At 44.6% G+C, this 23,587-nt stretch overlaps 1 protein-coding gene and 1 long non-coding RNA gene across 4 annotated transcripts in view; one reads left to right on the forward strand and one right to left on the reverse strand.

Moving 5' to 3' along the window:
• Positions 1 to 296: 296 nt before the first annotated feature.
• On the reverse strand, positions 297 to 22,987 carry LOC146359495 (uncharacterized). The gene is made up of 3 exons (XR_014786674.1): positions 22,779 to 22,987; positions 2,511 to 2,650; positions 297 to 2,123 (listed from the first exon to the last, which is right to left on the reverse strand). It is a non-coding gene; the product is annotated as an uncharacterized LOC146359495 (long non-coding RNA).
• RNF217 (ring finger protein 217) overlaps positions 21,704 to 23,587 on the forward strand; it is a 56,855-nt gene continuing 54,971 nt past the window's right edge. For all 3 annotated transcript variants that reach the window (XR_014786673.1, XM_084827449.1, XM_084827447.1), the window contains exon 1: positions 21,704 to 22,707. Coding sequence is in view for 2 of the 3 variants with exons in the window: in XM_084827449.1 (XP_084683575.1) it covers positions 22,111 to 22,707 (597 nt within the window). In the remaining variant the exon portion in view is untranslated. The remainder of the gene's footprint in view (positions 22,708 to 23,587) is intronic.

Here is a 23,587-nt window from a genome sequence, read left to right on the forward strand (position 1 = left end):
GGGGCCTGGGGCAAACTGTTCCCTTTGCCCCATCCCCTCTGGGCAGGCCTGAATCCACCATTCTGCAGCTGTATCTACATATCCAGGCCCCAACATTCTGTCACACTCCAGCATGACCAAGAAACAGAACCCATTACAAGTCTATACAGATAGGAGCAGATTTGATTCTTAGTGGCTGGGGTCACCAGGGGCCCACCCCAATAGTACATCTGAATACGTCCTTTACTTTTTTCCCATATAGGTGAATGGCTGCCATTCTTGGGGTGGGTGGGGGAATAAAATATTGCACCCAAGGCAAAATGTTGCAGTGGATAAAAACCTGCCCACCATTACTGACACTAGATGGTCTCCATCAACAGGGATCATGTTGGAGGAACCAGTATTTGTGTGTGCACAGAGTGCCAAGGTACATTGGGAGTGCATATGCATGTCCACACACAAACACTGATGATGTTGCAGGGGGGAGGGCCTTTCTCTCTCCCCACTCCAATTTCTGGACCTTACAGTTATTTGAAGGAAAGGCACTTTTCACATACCAAACTGGAAATTGAAACTGAAATAAAACCTGCAATCCCAAGCATGCTTCCTTGAATGTTAACTCCCATAAAAATCAATAGGACTTATTTCAGAGAAAATATGCTTCTCTGAAGTAACGATTGTGAAATGTACCTTCGTTTTTCTTTCATAAATATAACATGTGGTATAAGCCCTGGAATATTCAGACTCTCCCTCTATACACACCCATAATTATGAGGATTGGTGTATTTTCCTAATACTTCATGAAAGCCAAATGTTGTCAAGATTTAAAGTTGGTCACTGAGGACACCTCACTGGAGCATTTCATATGCTAATAATAGTTATATGGCAGAGACGCCATTTTATTAGTCAGTCCCAGAAACATTGGGGCTGGTAGGCTCCACTGTCTTAGAGATGCCAAAGTTCTCCTGTGGCATATCTACCCTTTCCCCACTTGAGGTTATTAACTCATCACCACTCCTCATAAAAATCTCCACAGCCTCAGGTACAAATTCTAACTCTAGAATTCTTAATACCTTTATATTTTCTCAACCTCCTCCTTTAGGTAAAACCAGACAGTGAGTGTGTGAGGAAGGAATACAACCATAATAACCTCAAAATCCATTACGGAGGTGTTTTCTTCTACTGCTGAGAAAACCTCTTCTACAGATCCTTTAAAGCTGTTGCTGCCACCGCCCTCCTCTTGTTTGTGTGTATGTGTGTGTGTAAAGATATTGTAACTCTAGCTTATTACATTCTTACTATCATCAAACCTTTTCCCTGGGGCCATCTACACGGCACCGTTTTCAACCCCCACCCCGTCGTAACTGCACAGCCTTGTAGCTGCGAATTAGCTTCTGCTGCGGTACCCGCGTGTTTTATTGCGGACTTCTCCAACAGGAAAATCCGCTGCATGCTGACACATAGCCAACTGTGGCAGTCACACTGCCCTTTTTTCTTTTTTTTTACCATTATATTTAAATGCGCAGCTGCACAGGCATGTGGGGGTGCAACACTTTGGGGTTTAGTGGTTGTTTTGTATTTTAGGGGTTCTTTTGTGTCTGTCTGTTCCTGGTTTGGCAATTCTCCAGCCTGAGACTCTCTCAATGGTTCACCAAGGCATGTGCCCTTGAGAGGTACATGCCTACCCATCATTCTAAATTGTGGCTGGAGCAAAGTTGGTCCTGGACCTTCTGCTCCCCCAAGACCCCCGGCCCTTGGTCAATGATTCCAAAGCAGTCATTGCAAAGATACGAAGCTGCCAAAGTGTGGTTCAAGAAATGAGCACACATCCCTCTGCATCTGTAACTGCGCAGCCCCAAGGGAATGGGGAGGAGTGGAGAGGCGTCACAGAGTGGCACAAGCACTAGGCATGTCTACCACATGCCCACCACAAAATGTAAAGTCAGTTTGGGGAAGGGACAGACATCTTGCAACTGTGGGAAACCCGCAGCAAACCAAAAACATTGCAGCAAAACGCGTCTTTGGAAATCCGCATTTTCTGGGTGAAAACCACAATTAGGCTGCGAAGCGGTGACTTTGTCATGTGCCCCGAAGGACCTCGAATCGCAGCAGCCCTGGAGTAAATGGCTCATGTAGATGGGCCCCTGTTAATAACGAGACCAAGAATGATGTAGTTTGTATTAACAAAATAAAAATTAAACGTTATTTACAAAGGATAAGATGTTTCAAGTTAGTCAGTGTAACATGCGGTAAAATATTGTTTTGCATTTTTATTATATCCTTGCCCACTCTACCCCATCTAATAATAGTCTTTAAAAATAATAAACATCCCTCCACCTCCCAGGGAATCTGTCCACCCCTAAAGCTAGAGCCCAGAGTCCTACCTAATCCTCAAGCCACCAAACCCAATCTAACCACTCACAACAAACCCAGCTCCTATTATTCTCCCTCTCTCCCAACAGTAAAACCCCACAGCCAATCAGGAGACAGTATTTAAATTCTGAGCATTCCAATTTCCCCCTCCCACCTACTTTGTTGTTGTTCAGTCATTCAGTCGTGTCCGACTCTTCGTGACCCCATGGACCATAGCACGCCAGGCCTTCCTGTCGTGGGCTCTCTCCCGGAGTGTGCTCAAGTCCATATTCATTGTATCCCACCTACTTACCAAAGTCTTAAAGAGACAAGACATGTTATAACACATCAACAATGGAAACAGACATTATAATAGACAAACCATAAAACAATATACCGTTTCATCACAGCTCCCTTCAAGGGGCCTCACGTTTCTAAGGCTAGTGGCTGTTCCAAACCCCAAACCTGATTTAGGAGCTGGCTGTTTCATCTTACCAACAGCACATCTACAATCTGAGTAACTTTCTTACTATTTAAATCACTGGTGCCAAAGAATCATTCTTGTTACATTATCTGGTAAAAACCAGTCTCATATTCTGTATTTGTGATAATTATCAAAAAGTAAACTAGTTGAGAAAAAACTGCTTAAGTGCTTACTCAGTTTTACACATACGGAATACATGACCAACTTAATCAGACAAACTGTATAACATGCTTTATTTTTATTTTACAATATTTATATACTGCTCCATATCTAGATTTTGGAACGTTGAATTGCACAAGATTCTTTACATAGCTATAAAATGTTTTGTTCACAGAACATGAAAAACAAAGTTCTTTATGTAATATTTCGCACACTTTTGAACCTTCAAGGTTCAATATTCTTAAGAAACCCATACATTGTTTGTCATAAAACATAAATATCACAGTACTTCATAAATCCATAAAATGTTTTACAAGCTTTTGAACCACACAAAGCTCTTCATCAGGCATGGGCATTCAGAGCAAAATATAAACTAAAGGGAATTTGTTTTCATATATTAAGGCTGCCTGGCTGGCCACCTGGGTGTGCAGAGAACAAAGAAGGTCTGTGGGCATATTATGTTAGCTGGATTAGAGTTCATTTTGACTAGCCCAGCAATGTGATGATGATTCTGGGTTCAGGTTACACATTTTCTACAAACAATTGTACAAGGAAACTATCATAACTTTTAATGTTCTCCATCTACAGTTAATATTGGGTTTTCCTTGTCAAAAGCTTGCCTTATAACATTTCTGTGAGATTGAAATGTAAATGCAGATGAGAAAAATCTCATTTAGAAAGCTTTTGTTTATTTTTATTTTCCTCACAAGAAGTGTCCTGCAATGGGTTCACAAATGCTCCAGATCCTCAAAGGGAGTCATTCTGGAAGTTGCACCATGGTATTGCTCCAAGTAGTTCAGAAAACTAGGATACCAACAATGGTTGACTAGTTTCTTACATGTTTAAGATATGTCTATATGCATATTTTGCATCTGGCTTTAAAATAACATTTATTCATAGTTCTGGGGGATGTGTATGTACTGCAAATATACAACTTACAGTAGCAGGACAATGAGATACGAAACAAAACTGTAAAAGGCATTTCCATACCAATGGCTTTGAGGGTGATCAGCATTCCAAACTCAACTATCTAAAATTATAATTATATATTATCGTTGTTAATATAAAGACTGCCTAATTTATCTCTGGTTCTGTTTTCCATCAGCCAAGGAACCCAGGATCAAGACTGGTCTGAGTTAATAGCTGGAGTTTATATTTTCAAAAATGGAGGATGAACAATTGTCTGCTATTTCTTGTTCCTAAATATCCTAGGGGCACTGAAACGATCTGCTCACCTGGTACAACTCAGTTTGAATGTCTGCAAATCCTCCTCCTCCATCTTAAGACTCTAGTCCTGTTCAGGCATTCAGGCTAATGCATGAGGGCTTAAAAGCAGTAGAGAGTCAGGGCAGTGCACGCTGGCACCCACCCTCTATGTCTCTGGGTGTCCTGGCCCCACCCACCTCATTTCAGACCTTGCTATGTTGAATCCAGAGTTTTCACTTAGAGCGCAATCCTGTCATTTCAGATGATCCTCCAAACCATGGCTTGGAGAATTGGGAATCCTCAATAACAATATTCCAAAATATTTTATTCATTTATTTGGGTATGTATATCCTTTCTGTGGCAAGATCAAATTTAAAGTGGCTTACAAAAATTAAAAACATACCTAACAATAAAACAGCCTCTTAAAAACCAGAGAGAGGGAGGGAGGGAGACTAAAAACAAAAACCAAAGCGTCAACTAAAAGAATGCCCACCAGAATAAAATAGTCTTACAGAGTCATCCTATGGCTCCCCAGACAGTGTCTAGGAAGCAATAGGATGGTGCAGACCTCCTCTGCGGCTGTAGACAGAGCTATGACCAGGAAGGAAGAGATCCAGTTGTGGATCTCCATCTCCTGCCCCCTGATGCCATGGAAATCTCCACAGAAGCTTCTACTCCGAGGTCTCAACTGCAACCTCAGAAAAGACATCAGAGAGACTGCTGCTCCTCCTTGTCCTCACCCCTTTCTCAGCTCACTTGCCTGGAGGGACAAGTGAACTGTAAGGAGGAATAAAAGTAGGGCAATGGGTAATGAGTGCATGCCTTGGCATGTACCCAGCAATGCTAGCCCTTAATGTTGGCATGTTCCCATTCCCCCCCATCACCATATCCTGGTGTTAATTGAATTCACCGTACACTGTTGTCTGCACAGGGCATTTGCTTTCATTCATCCTGGAATGCACAGGAAAAGACTGTTGAATTACTCTACTGTATTTTCAGAATGACATACGTCCCCCTGAGCATTCTGATATATTCTTCTTCCTAAATCGCATGGTTTTGCTGCATAATGATCAGCATGTATTCCCAAACTTTGCTATTAATAGGAATAGGAACAACATGGGCTAGTTACTGTACAAAATAGAAAGAAAATGAATGGGAGCTAAAAAAAGAAGCAGCAGCAGCTTGGATTTATCATTCATTATGCAGGGTTTTCTCCCTCTTCCTTGTGTGTTTGTAAAAATCTATGTGATGGGGGAGTTTATAAAATGAATGTATGGTATGAGCCCCCAGCCCAGAGTACAAGTGCAGGGTACAGCAAGCTGCTATGTCAAGCCTCTGCAGCCACAACCTAAAGCCACATGTTAGATCAAAATTAGCGATGTTCTTTGGGGAAGGACCATGGCTCAGTGGTAGAGTGCACAGTTTGCATGCAGAAGGTTCCAGGTTGAGACCCTGGTATCTTCAGGTAGGGCTGACAAAGACCCTCTATTTGAAGCCTTTGAGAGCTTCTGCCAGTCAATGGAGGCCAGCCACAGCTGAAATAACCCACCCTGCCTATGTTGGTGTAGACAACACAGAGCTAGGTGAGCCAATGGTCTGACTCATTATAAGGCAGCTTCTGATGTCCTCCCGATCCACATCTGCAGCGTCCGTGTTGATGTCACTGGAAAGTGAATTCCAAGCAGCTGACCAGCCCCAACAAGTTTAGAGGTATCACCGAGTCAGAAAAGTGACTACCTAATTCATCTGAATCAGTAGAAGAATCTGAATATCCTGAGGTATCATGACATAGGCCCCATACAGCATCATGAATAGGCTGGCAGAACTAGTCTTGTTACACTGCAGTTTTTGGCACTATCTGAATATTTCAATTCAGGCATTAATTTTGTATAGGTAGTGGAGCTTTGCAGCCTTATGGACCTTCAGAAGTTAAATTCATGCCACTTCTTGCAGGGTAAAAATGTTATTTTAGGGGAAAGTTATCAGATAATCTGCTGTACCACATGCTCAGTCAGATAACTTGACAGGTCTTTTGGTAGACAGGAAGGCGGCAGATGCACTAAGCTTTCCAAGTTTCCTTACGGTGCAATCATATATATGTCTACTCAGAAATAAGTCCCATTGTGTTCAATTTTGTATTCAAAATTGTGTTCAATTTTGCCTACTCCCAGGGTAATGGGTATAGGATTGCAGCCTCAATGGACAAATCTTTATATACAAGCAATCTTATATAATCTTGTAAACAGGTGGGTGTGCAAAAGGGCCTGATTTTTATACAGAAGACCGAATACTATAAACGAGCTTCCTGTTTTGTGAACAGAAGCTCAGAGCACATAGCTTGGTTCAAGTGAAATCCCTTATATATTTGCTTTAAGATGTGCTTTGGAAAATCCACACATTTCTCTACTCAATCCTTTTGTCTTGTGGAATTTGAAAGGGTCAGCGTTTGTGTTTTCTCATTCTACCAAGCAAGTGCTATATACAGCAAATGTTGCACTGGACTCAGAGGCTTCTGCCATTTTGACTAGACCCTTTTTGCTGTGAAATTACATTTCTACAGGTTGCTTTTAAAAGCAAACATTATTTTAGATAATAAAGATGGTGGCTCCAGCACATCCAGCTATGTGGGACTACACAGTGCCAGACAAAAAATAAATTAAGGGACAGACCAGACCTGGCATCAGTGGTGGCGAGACCAGCTGGGGCCCTGCCATTTGCCAAAGGGTGTTGTGTGCTGGCACCAGTGCTGTGAATACCCAGAAGGAGCTTCTATGATCTGGGCTTGGACTACCTTTTGTACAACTCTGCACCCACTGCCTGAAGTTGTTGTATAATTGTGGGGAATGCCTGTTGGCAGTAGGAAAGAGCAGCAACTTTCAGACTTTCTACCCTTAAGGAGGACATTCCATGTTAATTTTCCAGCTGAGGAATCCCTGTACATCCAGAGTATTTATTTAAAACATTTCTCTTTCTATTCTGTTCTAGGGGCATATTCTGTGGTTTCCACAGAGTGCTGGCCGGGCTTATGGTTACCAGGTCTCAGTGTCTGAATGGAAGTCACTGTTTTAGTCCCCTTCTCAGGGTCTCCTGGGGAGGGACTAAAATTTTCAGAATGAGTCTGCAGAATCAATGGTACAGACTTGAGAGTTTGTGCTATTCGATTTGCCCCATTTCATCAGGCCCTATCCTGAGAAAGCAGACACAGCCAGACTGTGCTCCTTTACAAACCTGGCTACGCTATGAAGCCCTATCTGTTAGGTCCCAGATGAGTCTCAGGATGTGAACCTCAAGGAACCTAGTGACCCTAACTAGGAATACTGGGCTCATTGATGCTACATGTCAGTACAGGGTGAGTAACATGATGTGGGCCTCCAGCTGTTTTGGCCAACAACTCCCATCATCTCTCACTACTGAGATGATGGGCTAGGGCTGATAAGAGCTGTGGCCCTCCATCTGATTTGGCCTACTAGTTGCCTGTCCTAGAACATACCTCAAACACTCTTGGGCCTGGGCACTGAATGTGGATTACTAGTAGAAGTGGTAACTTAGGGCGCAATCCTACCTAGATAGGCATCCTCCTCCGAACTCGGAGGCGACTGCCTATCCAAAGCAGGGCAGGAGAAGCATGGAGGGGATCATACTTCCTCTATCCCACCCCTGAAGAAAGTGAGATGGGCTTTGAGCTCATGCATTTTAGATCCCGTTAGCAGTCTCCTCTCCTCTCCTTCAAGAAAAGGTGAAAATCTCAACTGTGTGATTCCATGTTCAAATAACTACAAGGTCTCATAAGGACCTGATTATACATTACGTTAATCGTCTGGTTTATAGCCACATCAGGGTTTTTTATTATCTAATCCTAGGTGGGGAGCAGTTTCTATTGGGACTGTAGCACAAATTGAGGTTTAACCCTGACCAAAATCCCTCTGCCCTGCATGTACTGTAGTTACATATAGATTAAAAAAAACTCTCTATGTTCAGCTTATTTGTGGTGGACACTTATTTATAGAAAGCAAAAATTTTAGCATATGTAATTTTCCATGTAAATGAACAACACAGTGGGGTTGTTTGCACAACATGACAGGACAGCCCACCATGGGTTATTTAACTTGCAGTGGGCTGCGGTGTGTACAGTTGTGTGTGGCCACCATTTTGAATATAAAACCCTTGGTCAGGGGTTGTTGTGTGGTGCACACCCAGTGAGCGAGGGTTATACGAGGGTTAAACAACCCTCGCATAACCTATGGGCTGTTTTAACCTTCTACAACCCACACTCGCTGGATTTGCACAACATGGCAACCCCCAAACGTGGGTTGGATATGCAACACTGAACCACGACATGTCATCCGAACCCAGTCACTGTCTAAGGCTGTCTATGTTTCCTGCCCACCCATTATGGAGAGTACAGTAACATTATTTGAAATCTCATGTAGCATTTTTTCCTTTTTAGGTGGGAAGTTGCTTATTACACGACTGATACTGGTTTTGGGACTGGTCATAGGAGCCATTGCTGTTATTATAGGTAAGAACAAAATTTGTGTTCCAATTATATACTGTAAAAATACAGTATTTATATACAGTATTTTTAGTATGGAGTTTATCTAATTCAAAGAAAGCTACAATTAGAGGGTTTTTCCGAAAGAAATGCCAGTTTCTTCCAACCTTCCAGGTTGGTGTTGGTGGATTGGTGTTACCTAAAACAGATCCATGCTATCAGAGGCCTAACATATATAAGATTAAAAAATATTCAGGGTTTTCATTTGCATTCTGAGTATTGTGATTTGCAGATAATCCCTTTGAGTTGGGTCTTAAAGGGACTAATACTGTGAGAGTTTCAGGACCATCTAGACACCTTTGAACATTCAACGTCCAAGGCACATATTTTCCTTCACACAAACACTATTTTAAAAATGTTCTTCCTTTTAGAACTGTATGATTTTCTTATCTTTTTTCTGAATGACAAATTTTATTGAAATTGCTCTTATAAGGGCACAACTGTATTTGGATAGGCGGCTGCCTCCAAACTCGGAGGCGACCGCCTATCCAGTGCAGGGCAGGAGAAGCACGGAGGGGATTATTCCCTCCATGCTCCTCCTGCCCTGCTTTTTCTGCTAGACAGCTGATTGCGGCTGTCTAGCCGCAGGAGCACAGAGTGGGGAAGGAGGCTGCTGTATGACACATTGGATGTGTCGTACAGGCAGCTACACTCTCCCTGCCCAGGAACGCTCCGAGCCACACCCCTTTCCGGCCCCTCCACGCTTCTCTTGCAAGCGCAGAGGACGGGGCTGTTCTGTGCTGCCTCTGAGGTGGTGCAGAAATGGGGGGAGGTCGGTTTTCCAGGAACCGACTTCAGAGTGTGGAATCTGAGGTCGGTTCCCGGAAAACAGCATATCCTATGGCTGTCTATCCGCTGTCTAGTGGCCATAGGATTGCTCCCTTATGGTAGTATCCAATGTTAGCCCTACTTAGACTAGATCCATTGAAATGAATAGGACTTAGGTTAGTCATGACTGACCTAAATCCCATTAATTTCAATGGGTCTACTCTAAGTAGGACTAACATTGGATAACTACGCCATGTTACCTATCAGGGAAGCTCACTGTGATTAATTATCTTCTCCTTGAGGAATCCCTGCTGCTCAGTTGGAGTGCCACCAGTTTAAGATAATGAAAACTACAACAGATCTGAACCGTAACTTTGAATCCAGGTTCAAAACTAAAGCAACTCTATGCGACTTTTAACTTACTTTTATTGTCTGAAAAGGGCCTTTCACCAAACAGGTGGTCCTATGAGCCAACATAACGCTTACTTCAAAACGGGGTCTTTAGATAATGTAACAACAAAATCTAAGCACTATCAACAGTCCTGTGCATTCCAAGCAAGCAAACCCTAAACTCTCCTGTATTTGGTTTCCCTAGGGCAGCAGCTGAAACTGCTCAAATTTCTGTAGACTCCACAGTAATAATGCCCTCCTGTCTACAGTGAAGCTTTCTTTTCTGAACAGGGATCAAAGAGCCTATGTCAATTCTTTATGTTGATACAGAGATTAAATAAGATCAGCAGCAGGGTAACTTAACGTGTGGGCCGCAACAAGTAAAGTCAGCAAAGGAGGAATGTGCAACCGACCACAACTTGGTGAACTAATATACTGCATTGGTTCAGGAATGAGAAGAATACAGTGAGGAGCTCTGGTTTCAAGGAGGAAATCCCGCAGCCAAAGACATCTGTACTGACACCTTCCTCAAGAGAAACAGCAATTCAGGAAATGGGCCTGTGTAGGGTCAGGGGTGGGCATCTAGAAAAAACTAGCAAATAGACATATTCTTGTTTTCTTTCTGCATGCTTCTCAACAGGATATCCTTGTCCCATTATGTGGAACTTTGTCAGTGCATCCCCTTTGGCTCAGTGGCAAATTTCCTCCTTCATACTTGCGGGAAAGAGAAAGTCAAAGCAGAAATCAGGATCTTGGGGTTTTGTATAATAAGATCACACTTTAATCAAGGAGAAGAGGAAAATTAAGAATGAAATGCTGCTGCTACCACTTCTTTGTACCCCTTTGTGATTTTCATCAGTACTAAAGAATATTGCTTCAAGGATATATAAAAATATCTTAGCACATTAGCATCTATATTAATTATAACAATTATGCCTAAAGTTATACTAGTAGCGATACTTGTGATAATTTACAAAGGAACTACATGATCTCGGTGTCATATTCAGAATTCATATATTTAGTGCTGCCAGAAAGAGCTTGTAAATACAACTTGAATTATGCATACATAAAAACTTTTCCTAGCTGCCACATGAAATTCCCCTGTCCCAACATATGAATTATGTAAGGGTTCATTTGCAGATGTACATTCCTGGCTACCACTGCAAATCCTCCTCCTCCTCCAAAATGGGTCTTGCTTCCAGTGTGTGACTGAGGAATTCAGAACAGCCTGACAGTGTTCTGTCTCATCTGTGCCTTGCATTGCTGCTTGCTGTCACAGGAGTTATAAACATTGGATTGATGTTTCTGAAGCTGGGGGGGGGGGGAGTTGAGAATCTCAAGTTTTTAGAGTTCTAAACATTTCAGCACGTGAAATATTTCAACATATATCTTTGCTGTGTATATCCTTACTCGTTGTACAGAATGGCTTCAGACCGTGAATCCTAAAAACTCTGCTAAAGTGCACTTCACATATATTTAAGTGAAAGAACCAAATACTTATTATTTTTTAGTAAGGCCGCCAAATTTTGTAATTAGTCGTGTCATTGGTGAAAACTCGTTGATTTGTAATGCTCACTTCTGTAGCGAGCCTGGATTGATGCACGACGAATTCACTATTAAATTTGGAATTGATTTCAAGCATCGGAGCATGCACAGTCTGCATCTAAACACCATTTCTGTTTATGTGCTTTAATGGTCCGAAGCACATGATCAGGGGTTGTGATTCAGTCAGGGCCCAGTCAAAGCAGATTCTTTTGATTACCAAGATAAAACAAAGCCATTTGTGCAAAAGGTTGACAGTTTATTGACAGAAAGTAGATGCAGAATATACATGCAAATAAAGCTCACACCTCTCGTCAGCCAATGAAGTTGACACAGCTGAAGTGTCTATCTGGTTCCCCCAAGATAGACACAGAAGCCATTCCTAGGGCCACAAGTTTCTCCATGCTGGCCTGTGCACATATTGCCACTTGGAACAAGACCAAAGCACAAAGCCTGTGGATCAGATTTTATAAGCTTTTCTGCTAGATGCCCACCTCCAGCTCATGAGCTGACAGTCAATGCCTCTCTCCCCTGTCAGGAGCTAACAGGCCAGCACACACACATTCAGGAGAAGGGGAGCTTCTCCCCCCGCACCCCAGATGCTCAAAGCATTGCAGGCTGGGAAATTAATCACCCCTTCTCTGAGACTAGGGCCTCAACATTCCAGCTTCTGGGAAAGGGGAGTCTCCCAGCTCTTCTGTGAGAATCAAGGCAGCACACTCTTATCTCTTTTGCTTTATGAGGTAATTGAGCAAAGGCCTAGCAGTGTCCAAATGTTGACATTTGGAGCTGTACTTGCACTCACCTTCACAACTTCGGTCATATTCCCTCTGTATGCGCATGGGAATCAAAATAATGACATCTTCATTATTTTATTTATATTTTAAAAAAAATGTATTCCCCCCCCCCCCGATTTTGGTGCCCCACTTCACTTGGCACCCTAGGCAACTGCCTAGTTCACCTATATGGACAGGCCACCTACGTGATTCCAAACTACAGTTCTCAAGATGCATTTTGATATTGTATACACAGAACAAGATATTGTATTAAAAGAGAATGTTCTTCTGAGCTCCATTACTTTTGAGTAAATAACAGATTCACTTGGGGTAGGTTTGCCCATCACGAATTGTTTTTAAATTCCACAAGATTTAAATCAATTCTCACTTTTGAAGCTATCAAAACAGTAGAATTTGCAACATCTGGCAGATCCTCTAGAGAAAATGACATTTGTCTGCCAGATTTGGGTCACAGAGGTGGGAGGCTGGAGAAACTACACATACAAGTTAACTAGTGCTGACAATTGCAAAGAATGTCTGGAGCAAAGACCAATCTACCATGAGAGATTTTTGGATAAGGGAAGTTTTACTATGTAAGTTGACTGGAAATCTACCCACTCAAGTGAACAGAAGGCCATGATCTATCTGCACATATACATAATCATAAAGACAGCTATTTTTATTTGTAATGGCCTATATAGACCTGGCATTTCTCTTATCTATCTAATATGAAATTCAACACTCTGAAAAATATTTTTACTCCTGAAACTGCATCTGGCTCTTTTGGCAAGCTGCATAAGGCTAAGCAGCTTAAATCCAGGAGGGAAAATGTTTATCTAATAATCTGCTTTTTTGCAAATGGCCTAAACAACCAGGCAAATACTAGCCGTATTGAGTAACCGGTCTGATTTTAATTATTTATACTGCTTTTTACGGACCTGGTTGCATTTTAGTGATATGAAAAAAGTACCTCCCATCAACTACCCATTGCATTTTAATGTTAAACAAAGACTAGTCCTAAACACAGTTAGGCTGACTGCAAAAGTCCCATTGAAATCCCATGGTATTGAAGTAGTTGGAGAGAGCAATCCTATGGTCTCTGGCATAGTGTCCCAGGGACCATAGGATTGCTTGGGAAAAAAACCTCTTCTGAGGACAGAGACAGTGCTCCAACCTCAGAAGGGGCAGTCAGAAATCTGAGTCCCCAACCCTGACCCCTCACAGCCAGTGCGAAAAGAACTGCACTGGCTGCCCTCCAAGGAACACCGATCTTGGAGGAAAAGGAAAGGGGGCATTCCAGTGGACAGGGAGGGGAGGAAACCGGAGAGGCCAGGATATCCTGAACCTCCTCCAGCCTCCTTCCCTCCCCCAACCCTTCCAAAGCACTCTTGTTAGATGGGCTGAAAAGGCTACCAAGCGAAAATCACCAAAGATGGAGGATGGGAAGAAGATCACTTCCAATGATCCTCTTGCCATGGGGGTGGTTAGGAAGGGACCACCTGGGCATGGGCTTTGGACTTCTGGGCTGTGCCCCAGATCTTTAGAACTGCCCCAGGTGCCATTATCTCCTTTAATACAAGCCTCCTTCTTTCCTCTCAGCTCAGTAGCCTTGCTGTTATCAGGAGCTCTTAAGGACTTGCTCCCTTAGCAGATCAATAGGCAGTGTAGTGTTAATGCACCAGCCTTTTAATCTAGAGAGGAGACTGCCACCTTTCCTTCCATAGTCTGCTTATTATTTTGTTGTTTTCTTTCACTACCTATTTTTCTGCTCTTACGTGCCTACTGCTGGGAGCTTGCTTGCAATGAAATTTTGATGAGGGAGAGGGAAAGACAGGAAGAGCTCCATATGAAAAACTAGAATTTCACATAGCATCTGATTTTTCTGCCCCAGATTGGAAACTTTGGCTTCTGCAGAAGTTCAGTAGCTTCAGCATAGCAAAATATTCAATAAGCCTCCAAAACCTCTCTCTCCCCCTCCACTTTAATTTCTCCTGAATAGCTACAGGCCTCAGATTATATCAAAAGGAGGGATAGGACTATTTGATGTCATTATCCAGGAAGTGCTGGGGCTTTTAAATAGGTTGTACAGTTTTTTTAAACCAAGAAAAAGCCCTCTGTTCACAGAGCATTCTGTTCAAAATACACCCTCTGTTCAAAAGCATTTTGTTCACACAGCGGCCAACCAGATTCCCATGGGAAACCCACAAGCAGGACAAGAGTGCAAAAGCACCCTCCCATCCATGTTCCCCTGCTGCTAACATTGGTGAAATGTAAATAAATCCCAGTAATCTTAAATGTGCATGCATATATACATATAATTAGGGATGTGCATTGAATTTGGACCAAGTTGGACCAAGTTTGGACCTGATTCTGCCCAAGCAGAATCAGGCAATCTTTATGTCTCAGAATAACGTATTTTGGTTTTGTTTCCTAAGTGCTGCAAGAGGATGGGGGGAGTGTGGCTCAATGACTTATAGGTCCACCTTCTAATCCTAGGGTACATTTTTACCATGGGCTCCCATCACTGTGCTTTGGGGGAGGGCAAGGATGGGACCATGAGATGCCCATCCTTCCAATGCTAGCACACCTCACTATGAAAAAGCCTTAAAATGGATTTCAAGCATCATACTTCCCTAGACCCTGATCCTATCCTTCTGAAACTTTGCAGGTTTCTTGCCAAGGGACACATCTATGACCAGTGCATTTTCATACAAATTTATCCAAAAATTATGGGCAGGGTGAAGTGAAGGGAAAGCAAATCACTCCCTTCCCCCAAATTGGAGAGCTCTGCTTCCACATGAACTGCTACACCTATCCTTCTCAAACTTTACTGGTTTCTTACTTAGATACACCCTTAGGCTGTCTGTAATTTCTAGAATGATGGTCCACAAAGAACATAGGGAGACAAGTATGCCCTCTTTTGGAGACCTTCAAAATGTCAAGGCTACTCTTGCAGAAAAATCTTTGTGGCTATCATTCTGTAATTTGGCAGACAGGATCCCCTCTGATGGAACAATGAATTTTCATCCAATTCTTCCAAGGAATGAAAAGGTTATTGGCAGTTCCCTTTAAAAGAAATAAAAATATAAAGGCACATAGCACAAAACACCATGCACCTATTTTTCTGACATTGGGCAGGTGTAATTCCCTCTTAAGGGGCTACTATGTCAGCAGTTATCATCCAAATTTTGACCAAGAGAAAAAAGTTACAGTATTGTTGTTTTTTTAATTTCCCATGATAGTCAACAGGAAGTACAAAGTTTTCTGAACCTTGACTTGGGTTTGGTACTGAGCTGAAGTGGACAACTCTAAATTGGCCCAAGCAGAAGCAGGATGTTTTCCAAACTGCCGAATCAAGTTCCAAGTTGAAGTGGGGGGGGGGTGTATCAGGGCATCCCTCTAATGTATGTATCTGAATGCACTGACACCCTGCTTCAACTTGGACTTTTATATGTATATATAGACATACATATACAAAACCACATGTAAATTTATGTTCTGGCCTGTGCCTCGGATCTTTTAAGAACCTAGCAAGACCCCTCCCACCCTGCCAGCTTCAGCCCAGGAGGGCAGAGTAATCTCAGAAGCCTTGGATTTCAGAGGCTTCTGAGAAGCGAGGGTGCAGTCAATATGACTGCTAGGGATGTATGAAAGTCATTTACCTTTCCGCGGATTATGTTTATGGGGGGGGAGGCATTCCGTCCCTCCACCCGGAATCCTCAACGGGGGGGAGGTGATCCGTTCCTCCCCCCCGGAATCCTCGAACGGCCGGCTGTGCTCCACAGCGGCCCCGCGGAGCAGCTGGCCAGGCCCAGGCCAGAGCCGTCCACGGCCGGAAATCCTCTGGGCTCTGGGTAAAAAACAAAACAAAAACAAACCGCGTACGCAAATGGTGGCAGCTACGGACGCTGCCATTTGCGTTCCTTATTTTTGGCTGTCTTAGTCTACGTAAATATTTACATAGACTATTACGGCGAAAATAAAGGGGAACGCAAATAGGGCCCGCTACGCTATTTGTGTTCCCCTTTATTTTGGCCGTAATAGTCTACATAAATATTTACATTGACTAAGACGGCCAAAAATAAGGAATGCAAATGGCAGCGGCCGTAGCTGCCGCCATTTGCGTAAGCTTTTCTTTTTTTAAACTCATTCATGATAGGCTACGTAAATCTTTACGTAGCCTATCACGTCTTTGTAAAAAAAAAAAACAACAAACCTCCAGACTGCAAATGGCAGCGGTGGCAGCCAGTTGGAAGACCAGCCGCCGCCGCCAGAGCCGCCGCCGCCCAGAACATCCACCCCAGGTAAGTCTCGTCCCAGGGGGGATCCGCGGGCGGGCGGGGGGGCAGGCCATTCCGCCACAGATTTCGGGGGGGGCGAATGCACTAGCATTCGGCCTCACCGAGATCCGTGGTGGAATTCTCTGACATCCCTAATGACTGCACCCTAAGTGCATCCAGGACAGCAGGAAAAACAAATTCAATTACTCTTAAAGTAGACCAAGGGGGTGTCTCTATGAGCGACTTACTCCAAGCTGGCTACGTTTGGACATTGTGGCCATCTTGCAGCCACTCCAGAGTTTCGTGCCGAAAAACTGGTTCTTCTGAGACTACTTATAGTCCAATTGTTTTCCTTAATTCAGCTTGTCTGCACTTCTGTTGTGGTGTGCACCACTCTCTGCATTTACTCTGGCATGATAACCCTGCCCAGGGGTGTGTCTTTCATTTCACTGACCCCTGTCAAGGGGTGTTTCTTCAGTGTTTTGCCCACCTGAGTTTCCACATTGTTTCTGCCATTTCAGGGCTGGCTGTCAGAGTTCTGCGCTACCTCGTGGCATTTACTTCACCTTGCCTACCACTAAACTCTGGTGGCCATCCCCACAAAGTATAGGTGTGTCTCCTGGGCAGCCTCTAACTTCTTTTTAAAAATTAAAGTGTTACACTGAAATAGCGCTTTTGTCGGCAGTACCTACACCTCCCCCCTATCTTGCTATCTCAGTATGTCACTATCTCACATTTGTCCAGCAATCCTGTATCCCCTATCTCACTACCTCATGATGCCACTATTTGGGGGCAGAGCTATTGCTGGACAAATGCGTGATAGTGACCTAGTGACTTTGAAAACCCCTTTGTAGATGTAATTTTTGAACTTCTTCCTTTCTGGATGGGTGATATCTTTCATGTTTCTATGCGTCTATCACACATTTGCTCTATCATGCAAGTGCTCTATTACTCTATCACACAATTGCACTAGATCACTATCACACATTTGTCTAGCAACAGCTATGCCCCCTATTAGCAGTATCGCATGATAGCAACGAAGTGAGATAGTGGTTTAAGACGGGGAGAAATAAAAAACAATTGGTTGCATCAGGCATAGCTTGGGGAAGGGGTCTCCTCAGAAGTAACTCCCATTGTGGTCAATGAGGCTAAGCTTCTATCCATCGCTTTACGGGAGTATCAGGGGAAGGAAAAAGGAGAGCCTGGATAGGGGGAGGGGAGGCTTTCCTATTGGTTGAGCAGCCCCTGCCAGTCTGATGACGTTAACTCCAATCCCCCCACCCCACCTGGAAGTATGTTCTGTGAAGTGACTTATATTGGAGCAGTGCATTTGCTTGTGGACCCCTGCACAGACCAAAGTGCACCAAAGCCGATTCCTTGAAAAAATCCAGGTAAGCCTCCCTTCTCTTCTCCTTCTGTTGTCATGGAGACAGGGTCCAGGGCTTGACAAACCAGAGTTTTCCCAAGGATCTGTGAGCTTATGATCTAGATTTGGATGGTTCAGGCTAGCTGATAAGCCTATCCAGGGTTTATCTGCCCTTACACCCTTATCCTTGAGGACTGGTTCTGCTACTCCATGGCTTCTCAGGCAACATGCTGCACGGATGGTTGACATCCTATTAAAGACCAATGTAATGGCTTTCATCACTTATCTTTGTTGTTGTTGTTGTTACATCCCTAAAAATGCTGAAGTGTAGTTCGCACATATTTAATTTGTATCTATTATCTGAATGTCAGAAGTACTCCTACAATAAATGTACTGCACTGTTGCCAAGTCTGTACCTTTGGGATTCTATCCATTTGCCATGCTCCTTGGCAATTAATTCCCTCCTTGATAAAGAAATTGTGGTTTCTTCATCAACAGATGATATATAATTGATGTTCCTCAAGAGTGATGTCCACATAAGAATGGCCAACTTTTTTTTACTGGCCCAACAGTAGTCTGACACGTAGAAAATAAATTAGTAAAGCTTTTCCCCAGCTTCATGCTAATACCAGGTATAGCCTAAAGCCAGATTGCCTAAATTCCGGCATGTCAAGCTGCTCTTAAAGGCACCGAAGAAAGGCAAGTTAAAAAGCTGGCAACCCATATAGTCACCATTTCACCCTCCTTTCCCCTTAATTAGATTTCTAGAAGCATAGAGTTGGAAGGCACCTTGGAGATCATCTAATCCTGGGTCGGCAACTTGTGGTTCTCTAGATGTTTTGGTCTACAGCTCCTATCAGCCCAAGCAAGCATAGCCAATGGTTTAGGATGATGATTATTGCAAGCCAAAATATGGAGTTGCCCACCCTTGATCTAATCCAAATCCTTGCTCAGTGCAGGATCTGCAATGCAGAGTGCAATTACAGCATCCCTGACAGAAGGTCCAGCCTCTGCTTAAATACCTGCAGTGAAGGAGAACCTACCACCAGATGTAGCAGTCTGATCCACTGATAAACACCTCTTGCCCTTAGGAAGTTTCCCCAATATTTTAGCTGAAATTTGCTTTCCTGTAGTCTCCACTCACTGATTCTAGTCCTGCCCTCTAGAGGAACAGACACCATCTCTGCACCTTCTTCTGCATTACAGCTTTTCAGAGAGACATTGAACTGCAGGGACTCAAGATTCCTATTCTTTTTATAGGGGATATGGCACAAGGTCTCCTCACACAGAGAGACCCAAACAAACTTTGCCAGAGAACCACCTGACTAATGAAAAGGCATAGGATTTGAAGGCATGTAAGTGAAATATATATTTCCTTTGTTACTTATTATTAGGATATTGCACCCCAAAACTTTCCCTGCGTTGTTCTCTAGGACCTGGTTAAAAATTACAGCTTAAAATACACTATTAAAACAGTGTTAGCTGTAGTAACCATAAAAACAATACAAAAACAATAAAATGGAGCAGCATGCTTAATTGTGATTAATTACAATCCAAGAACAGCCTGCTTAAACAAATGCATTTTCAGGAGGTATTTAAAAGATACCACATTTTCTGCCTCCCGAACCACACAGGGGAGAGTATTCCAGAAAGTAGGTGCCACTACTGAGAAGGTCTGCTTCTAAGATGTTATTTGGTGACATTCTGTTGGTCACAGAACAACCAGCAAGGCCTCCCCTGAAGAGCATGGCTATATATAGGGGAAAGCAGTGTGCTAGATATCCTGGTCCTGAATTTAGGACTTTATATGTCAACAACATAACTTTGAACATGGGTCGGTAGCTAATAGGCAGTCAGTGCAGTTCTTTTAGCACAGGTGTAATGTGAACACGGCTGGGTGCCCCACTGAGCACACCCTAGCTGCTGCGCAAGGGCAGTCCCACACAGAGCGCATTACAGCAGTCTAGTCATGAGGCAATCATCAGACGGTCAACATTCTGAGTCTCTTGAGCATAGTCAGCTATGTGGCTGTTATGTTAGAGTTTGCTCTCTTAACTTTTTGTTGTTGTTATTAAAGTACATTTTGTGCCCACACAAACCCCTCACTCCCTCTATGTCCTCTATCTTGTCTCACCACCCCCATTATACCCCCATTTTCTGTGTTCTTCCTCCCTCCTCTCCCATCAGCCACCATCACCTTTCCCTCTCTATAGTTTGAATCTGGCTTGTGCTCTGAACAGGCAGCTTGGGTAAGTGGCCCCACACTTCCAGGTTCGAGCTCTACTCTTTGTCCCTTCATTTTCCTCTTCATGATCACACACGTGTGTTGCCTATTTGGGGAGTGTTTAATATCCTAAGAGTTTATTTTTCAAGATTTTTTCTATTTCTGCAAACCTTGGAGTTCTCCTGATTATACCAACATATTCTTCTTCTTCCTGAATTGTGTAGTTTTGTCTACATAATGATCAGCACAGGAGAGACAGGACAGAGGACATCCTCAAACTTTGCTAATACTAGGAATAACCACTGTAGCCTTCACCAGCTACTGGACGAACAAAAAGGAGAACTGAGAGATACACAGATGAGAATTTGTGGCCCAGTGCAATGCATTCCAAGTTAAAACTCTTCCTACAGGGCAAGATATATGTAGAACTGATTAATATTCAGTATAAAAACACCTTGTAAAGTTATTAAACGTGAAATGAACATAAGTATTAGATACAAAGCACTACAGCCTACATAAGCTATTTATCTTAGTATTACTTGAGAGCGAGTGTGGAGTAGTGATTAGAATGTTGGACTGGGATTCAGGAAATCTGGGTTCTAGTCCCCACCCAGCTATGAAGCTCCCTGGGTGACTTTAGACCAGTCACTGACTTGATCCTAACATACATCACAGGGTTGTTGTGAGGATAAAATGGAGAGGAGGAGGACTATGTAAACTGCCTTGGGTTCCTTGCAAGAAAAAAAAAGGCGGGATATAATAATACATAAATTGGGAAGGGAACATAACGCAGTGCTGGAAAATATGCATAAAGTCCCAGGTTCAATCCCTGGCATTTCCAGTTTTGGAAATACCTCTATTTGAGATCTTGTAATGCTGCTGTAATGGTGTGCACCAGTCAAAATAGAAGCTACTGATGTTACCAAGCAAACACCATTTGTACTTAATTGGTGCTGTTTGGCATCAAGCAGTATAGGTCCCTTTATTATTGAGTCAGTGACCAAATTCTCCTCCCAACCACAACGTAGAAATTGCCATTATTTTGTAAACCACCTTGGAAATGTTTGATTTTTGAGGGTGGGATGCCAAAATCTACAAAAATCAGTCATCTGAATGTGTCTTCAGATGAACTCCTTTCAGTTTTCTGTTCTTGATCATACTATACACCAAACACAACCTTGTGAAAATTCCTCTCCCTGTAGATAAAGTCAGAAAAAGGGAAAGGGAAGAATTGAGGTGGAATAAACTCACCTTACCCTCTGCCTGACTCATTAAAATCAGCTCTGGAATTCCGGGAACAATATTCCCTAGAAAGACCATGCCTCGGAATTCAGGCTCATGACCTAATTCGGGACGCATGGAAGCTAGCAGTGTTTTCGGATTTATGAATGTATGAGTAGTGGGCGTGACTTCGGGCGTAAGAGGAAGGGAAAAAAGAACAGGGGCAGTAAGGTTCCATCCTGTCTATGCAAGTTGGAAGCAAAATCCCGCTGTACTCCAGAAACATTGCATGTTAAGGAAAAACAACCCCTATGCCGTATAAAAAAATAAAAAATAAAAGCTTTGGTAAAAATCCAAATAAACATCGAGAAGAAGTAAATCTAAGCGATAATGGAGTTAATTCTCATAAACTTTAATACAAATGTAAAGTTAAACGTATAGAAGTACCCCACCCGGCGAGCGAGGCGCGCGCCGATGGGCGAGGCGGGTGGGCGCGCTGGAGGCGGTCCCGCAAGGTGCTAAGAGCTAGGTAGCGCCGCGCGGTCTGCGCGCGGCGCGGGGCGGGGCTAGTCCTCTTTGAACTCGGCCAGTCGGGCAAGATGAGGCGGTCCCGGGCGGGGCGTCGGGCCCTGCGCGCGAAGGGCTGGGGACGGGCGGCGCGAGCTTGAGCCGCACGGATCCCCCGCGCGTGGAGGGCCGGCCGCGCGACGAAGGGGGGCCGGCCGCGCTCGGGCGCGTCGTGCGGGTCCCGCTTGGGGAGGCGGCTGGATGGGCAGCGGCCACGGCGAGGGTGGCTGCAGTGGCGGCGGCGATGGGGGAGCAGCTCAGCACGGCGAGCGCCCCGCCGCCGCCAGCCCCGGCCGCCAGCCCCGAGCCGGCTCTCCCGGCCGCGGGAGTTCAGCCGCCGCCCATCGGGAGCGGAAGGGCATCCAGGCCACGGCCAGAGGACGGCGCCGAGCCGCCGCCTGCTGAGCCGCAAGGCCGGGAGGCGGGCGGCGGCAGCAGCGCCCGGGCTCCCTCGGAGGAGGGTCCAGGCTCGGAAGCGGGAAAGAGCCACAGCCGCCGGCTTCCTTTGAGGCCGGTCTACTGCACCGTCTACTGCGTGGAGAGCGACCGACGGCCCGACGCCTCGCCGGCTTCCCCGCAGCCTGGAGAAGACCCGCGTCCCGCCGCCTCCTCGCCGCCCTCTCTGCGAGGAGGAGGAAGGGGAGGGGGAGGAAACGCTGGCGGCATCGAGGTAGACTTGTACCTTCTGCCCGAGCCTTTTTCCGGACTGATCTCCGGGGATTTCGGGCCCTTGCTGGTGCTGACTTGCCGCGTGTGTCTGGAGGAGAAGCCCCTGAAGCCCTTGCCCTGCTGTAAGAAGCCCGTCTGCGAGGAGTGCCTCAAGCGCTACCTCAGCTCCCAAGTAAGTTACGCGTCTCTGTCTCCCGCCCCGCCCCACTCTGCCTCGCTCTGTCCGCTGCCCCGTCGTCTCACCCAAACCGGGCTCTCCAGCTCCGTGTCCACAGGCCTGGGGTCTTCCTCCTGTTCGCCACGCCCCTCCCAAGGCTGCCCGGTCAACGCTGCAGCTTGGCTCAGACCCTCGGTCTCCTGTGGGCCCATGGTAGCTGCCCGAGCCCTGCCTTGCTCTGTCAGGCTCTCTCTGCCCCCCCTCAGTTCAGGAAGGAGGAAAAGCAACTCTGTTCGCTGTTAAGGTGCTGAACATATGCAGAGTTCCTTTCCCTGAGTAAGTCCGCCTACTCCCTTCTCCACCGCCTTTCCGCCGCTGAGATTAAGGGGGAAAGCATGAAGAGGTAGCTCCCAGACAGGTTTGAGCTCTAGCTTTTAACTTTGAGGCCAAATCATTGTCGTCGTCGTCGTCGTCCCCCCGCGTAAATCTTCCACTTCTGTCCTCTTATTTTTCTTTCTCATAAACGTAAATATTTGGCTGCTTGAATGTGAAATAATACGCATGTTTACATTCTCCCTGAGCAAACCCTTCAGCCCTATTCTGTTTATGCTCCCCATCCCAAGGCTGACCAGATAAACACCACAGCCTTATTTCCCATGAATACCCCCATGTTTCATGCTCAGTACACCAGCCCTGTATTCTTCTATTTTCACTCCACCCTCTCCTTTTTCCTGCCTCAGCCTTGTTCCTTCCCATTCCCCCCACCCCAAGCTCTTCCTGTTTCATTTCCACTTCCCCAAAACCTCAGAGAAAAAGGCCAACCATTCACTCCCTTCCCACAGATGATACAAAATGTAATGTTTTGCCTCAAACTCTAATGTCTCCGTTGTGGGGG

This window comes from Heloderma suspectum, chromosome 1, assembly GCF_057233095.1.
Source record: "Heloderma suspectum isolate Gila_16-S chromosome 1, 16-S_ref, whole genome shotgun sequence".
NCBI lineage: Eukaryota > Metazoa > Chordata > Lepidosauria > Squamata > Helodermatidae > Heloderma > Heloderma suspectum.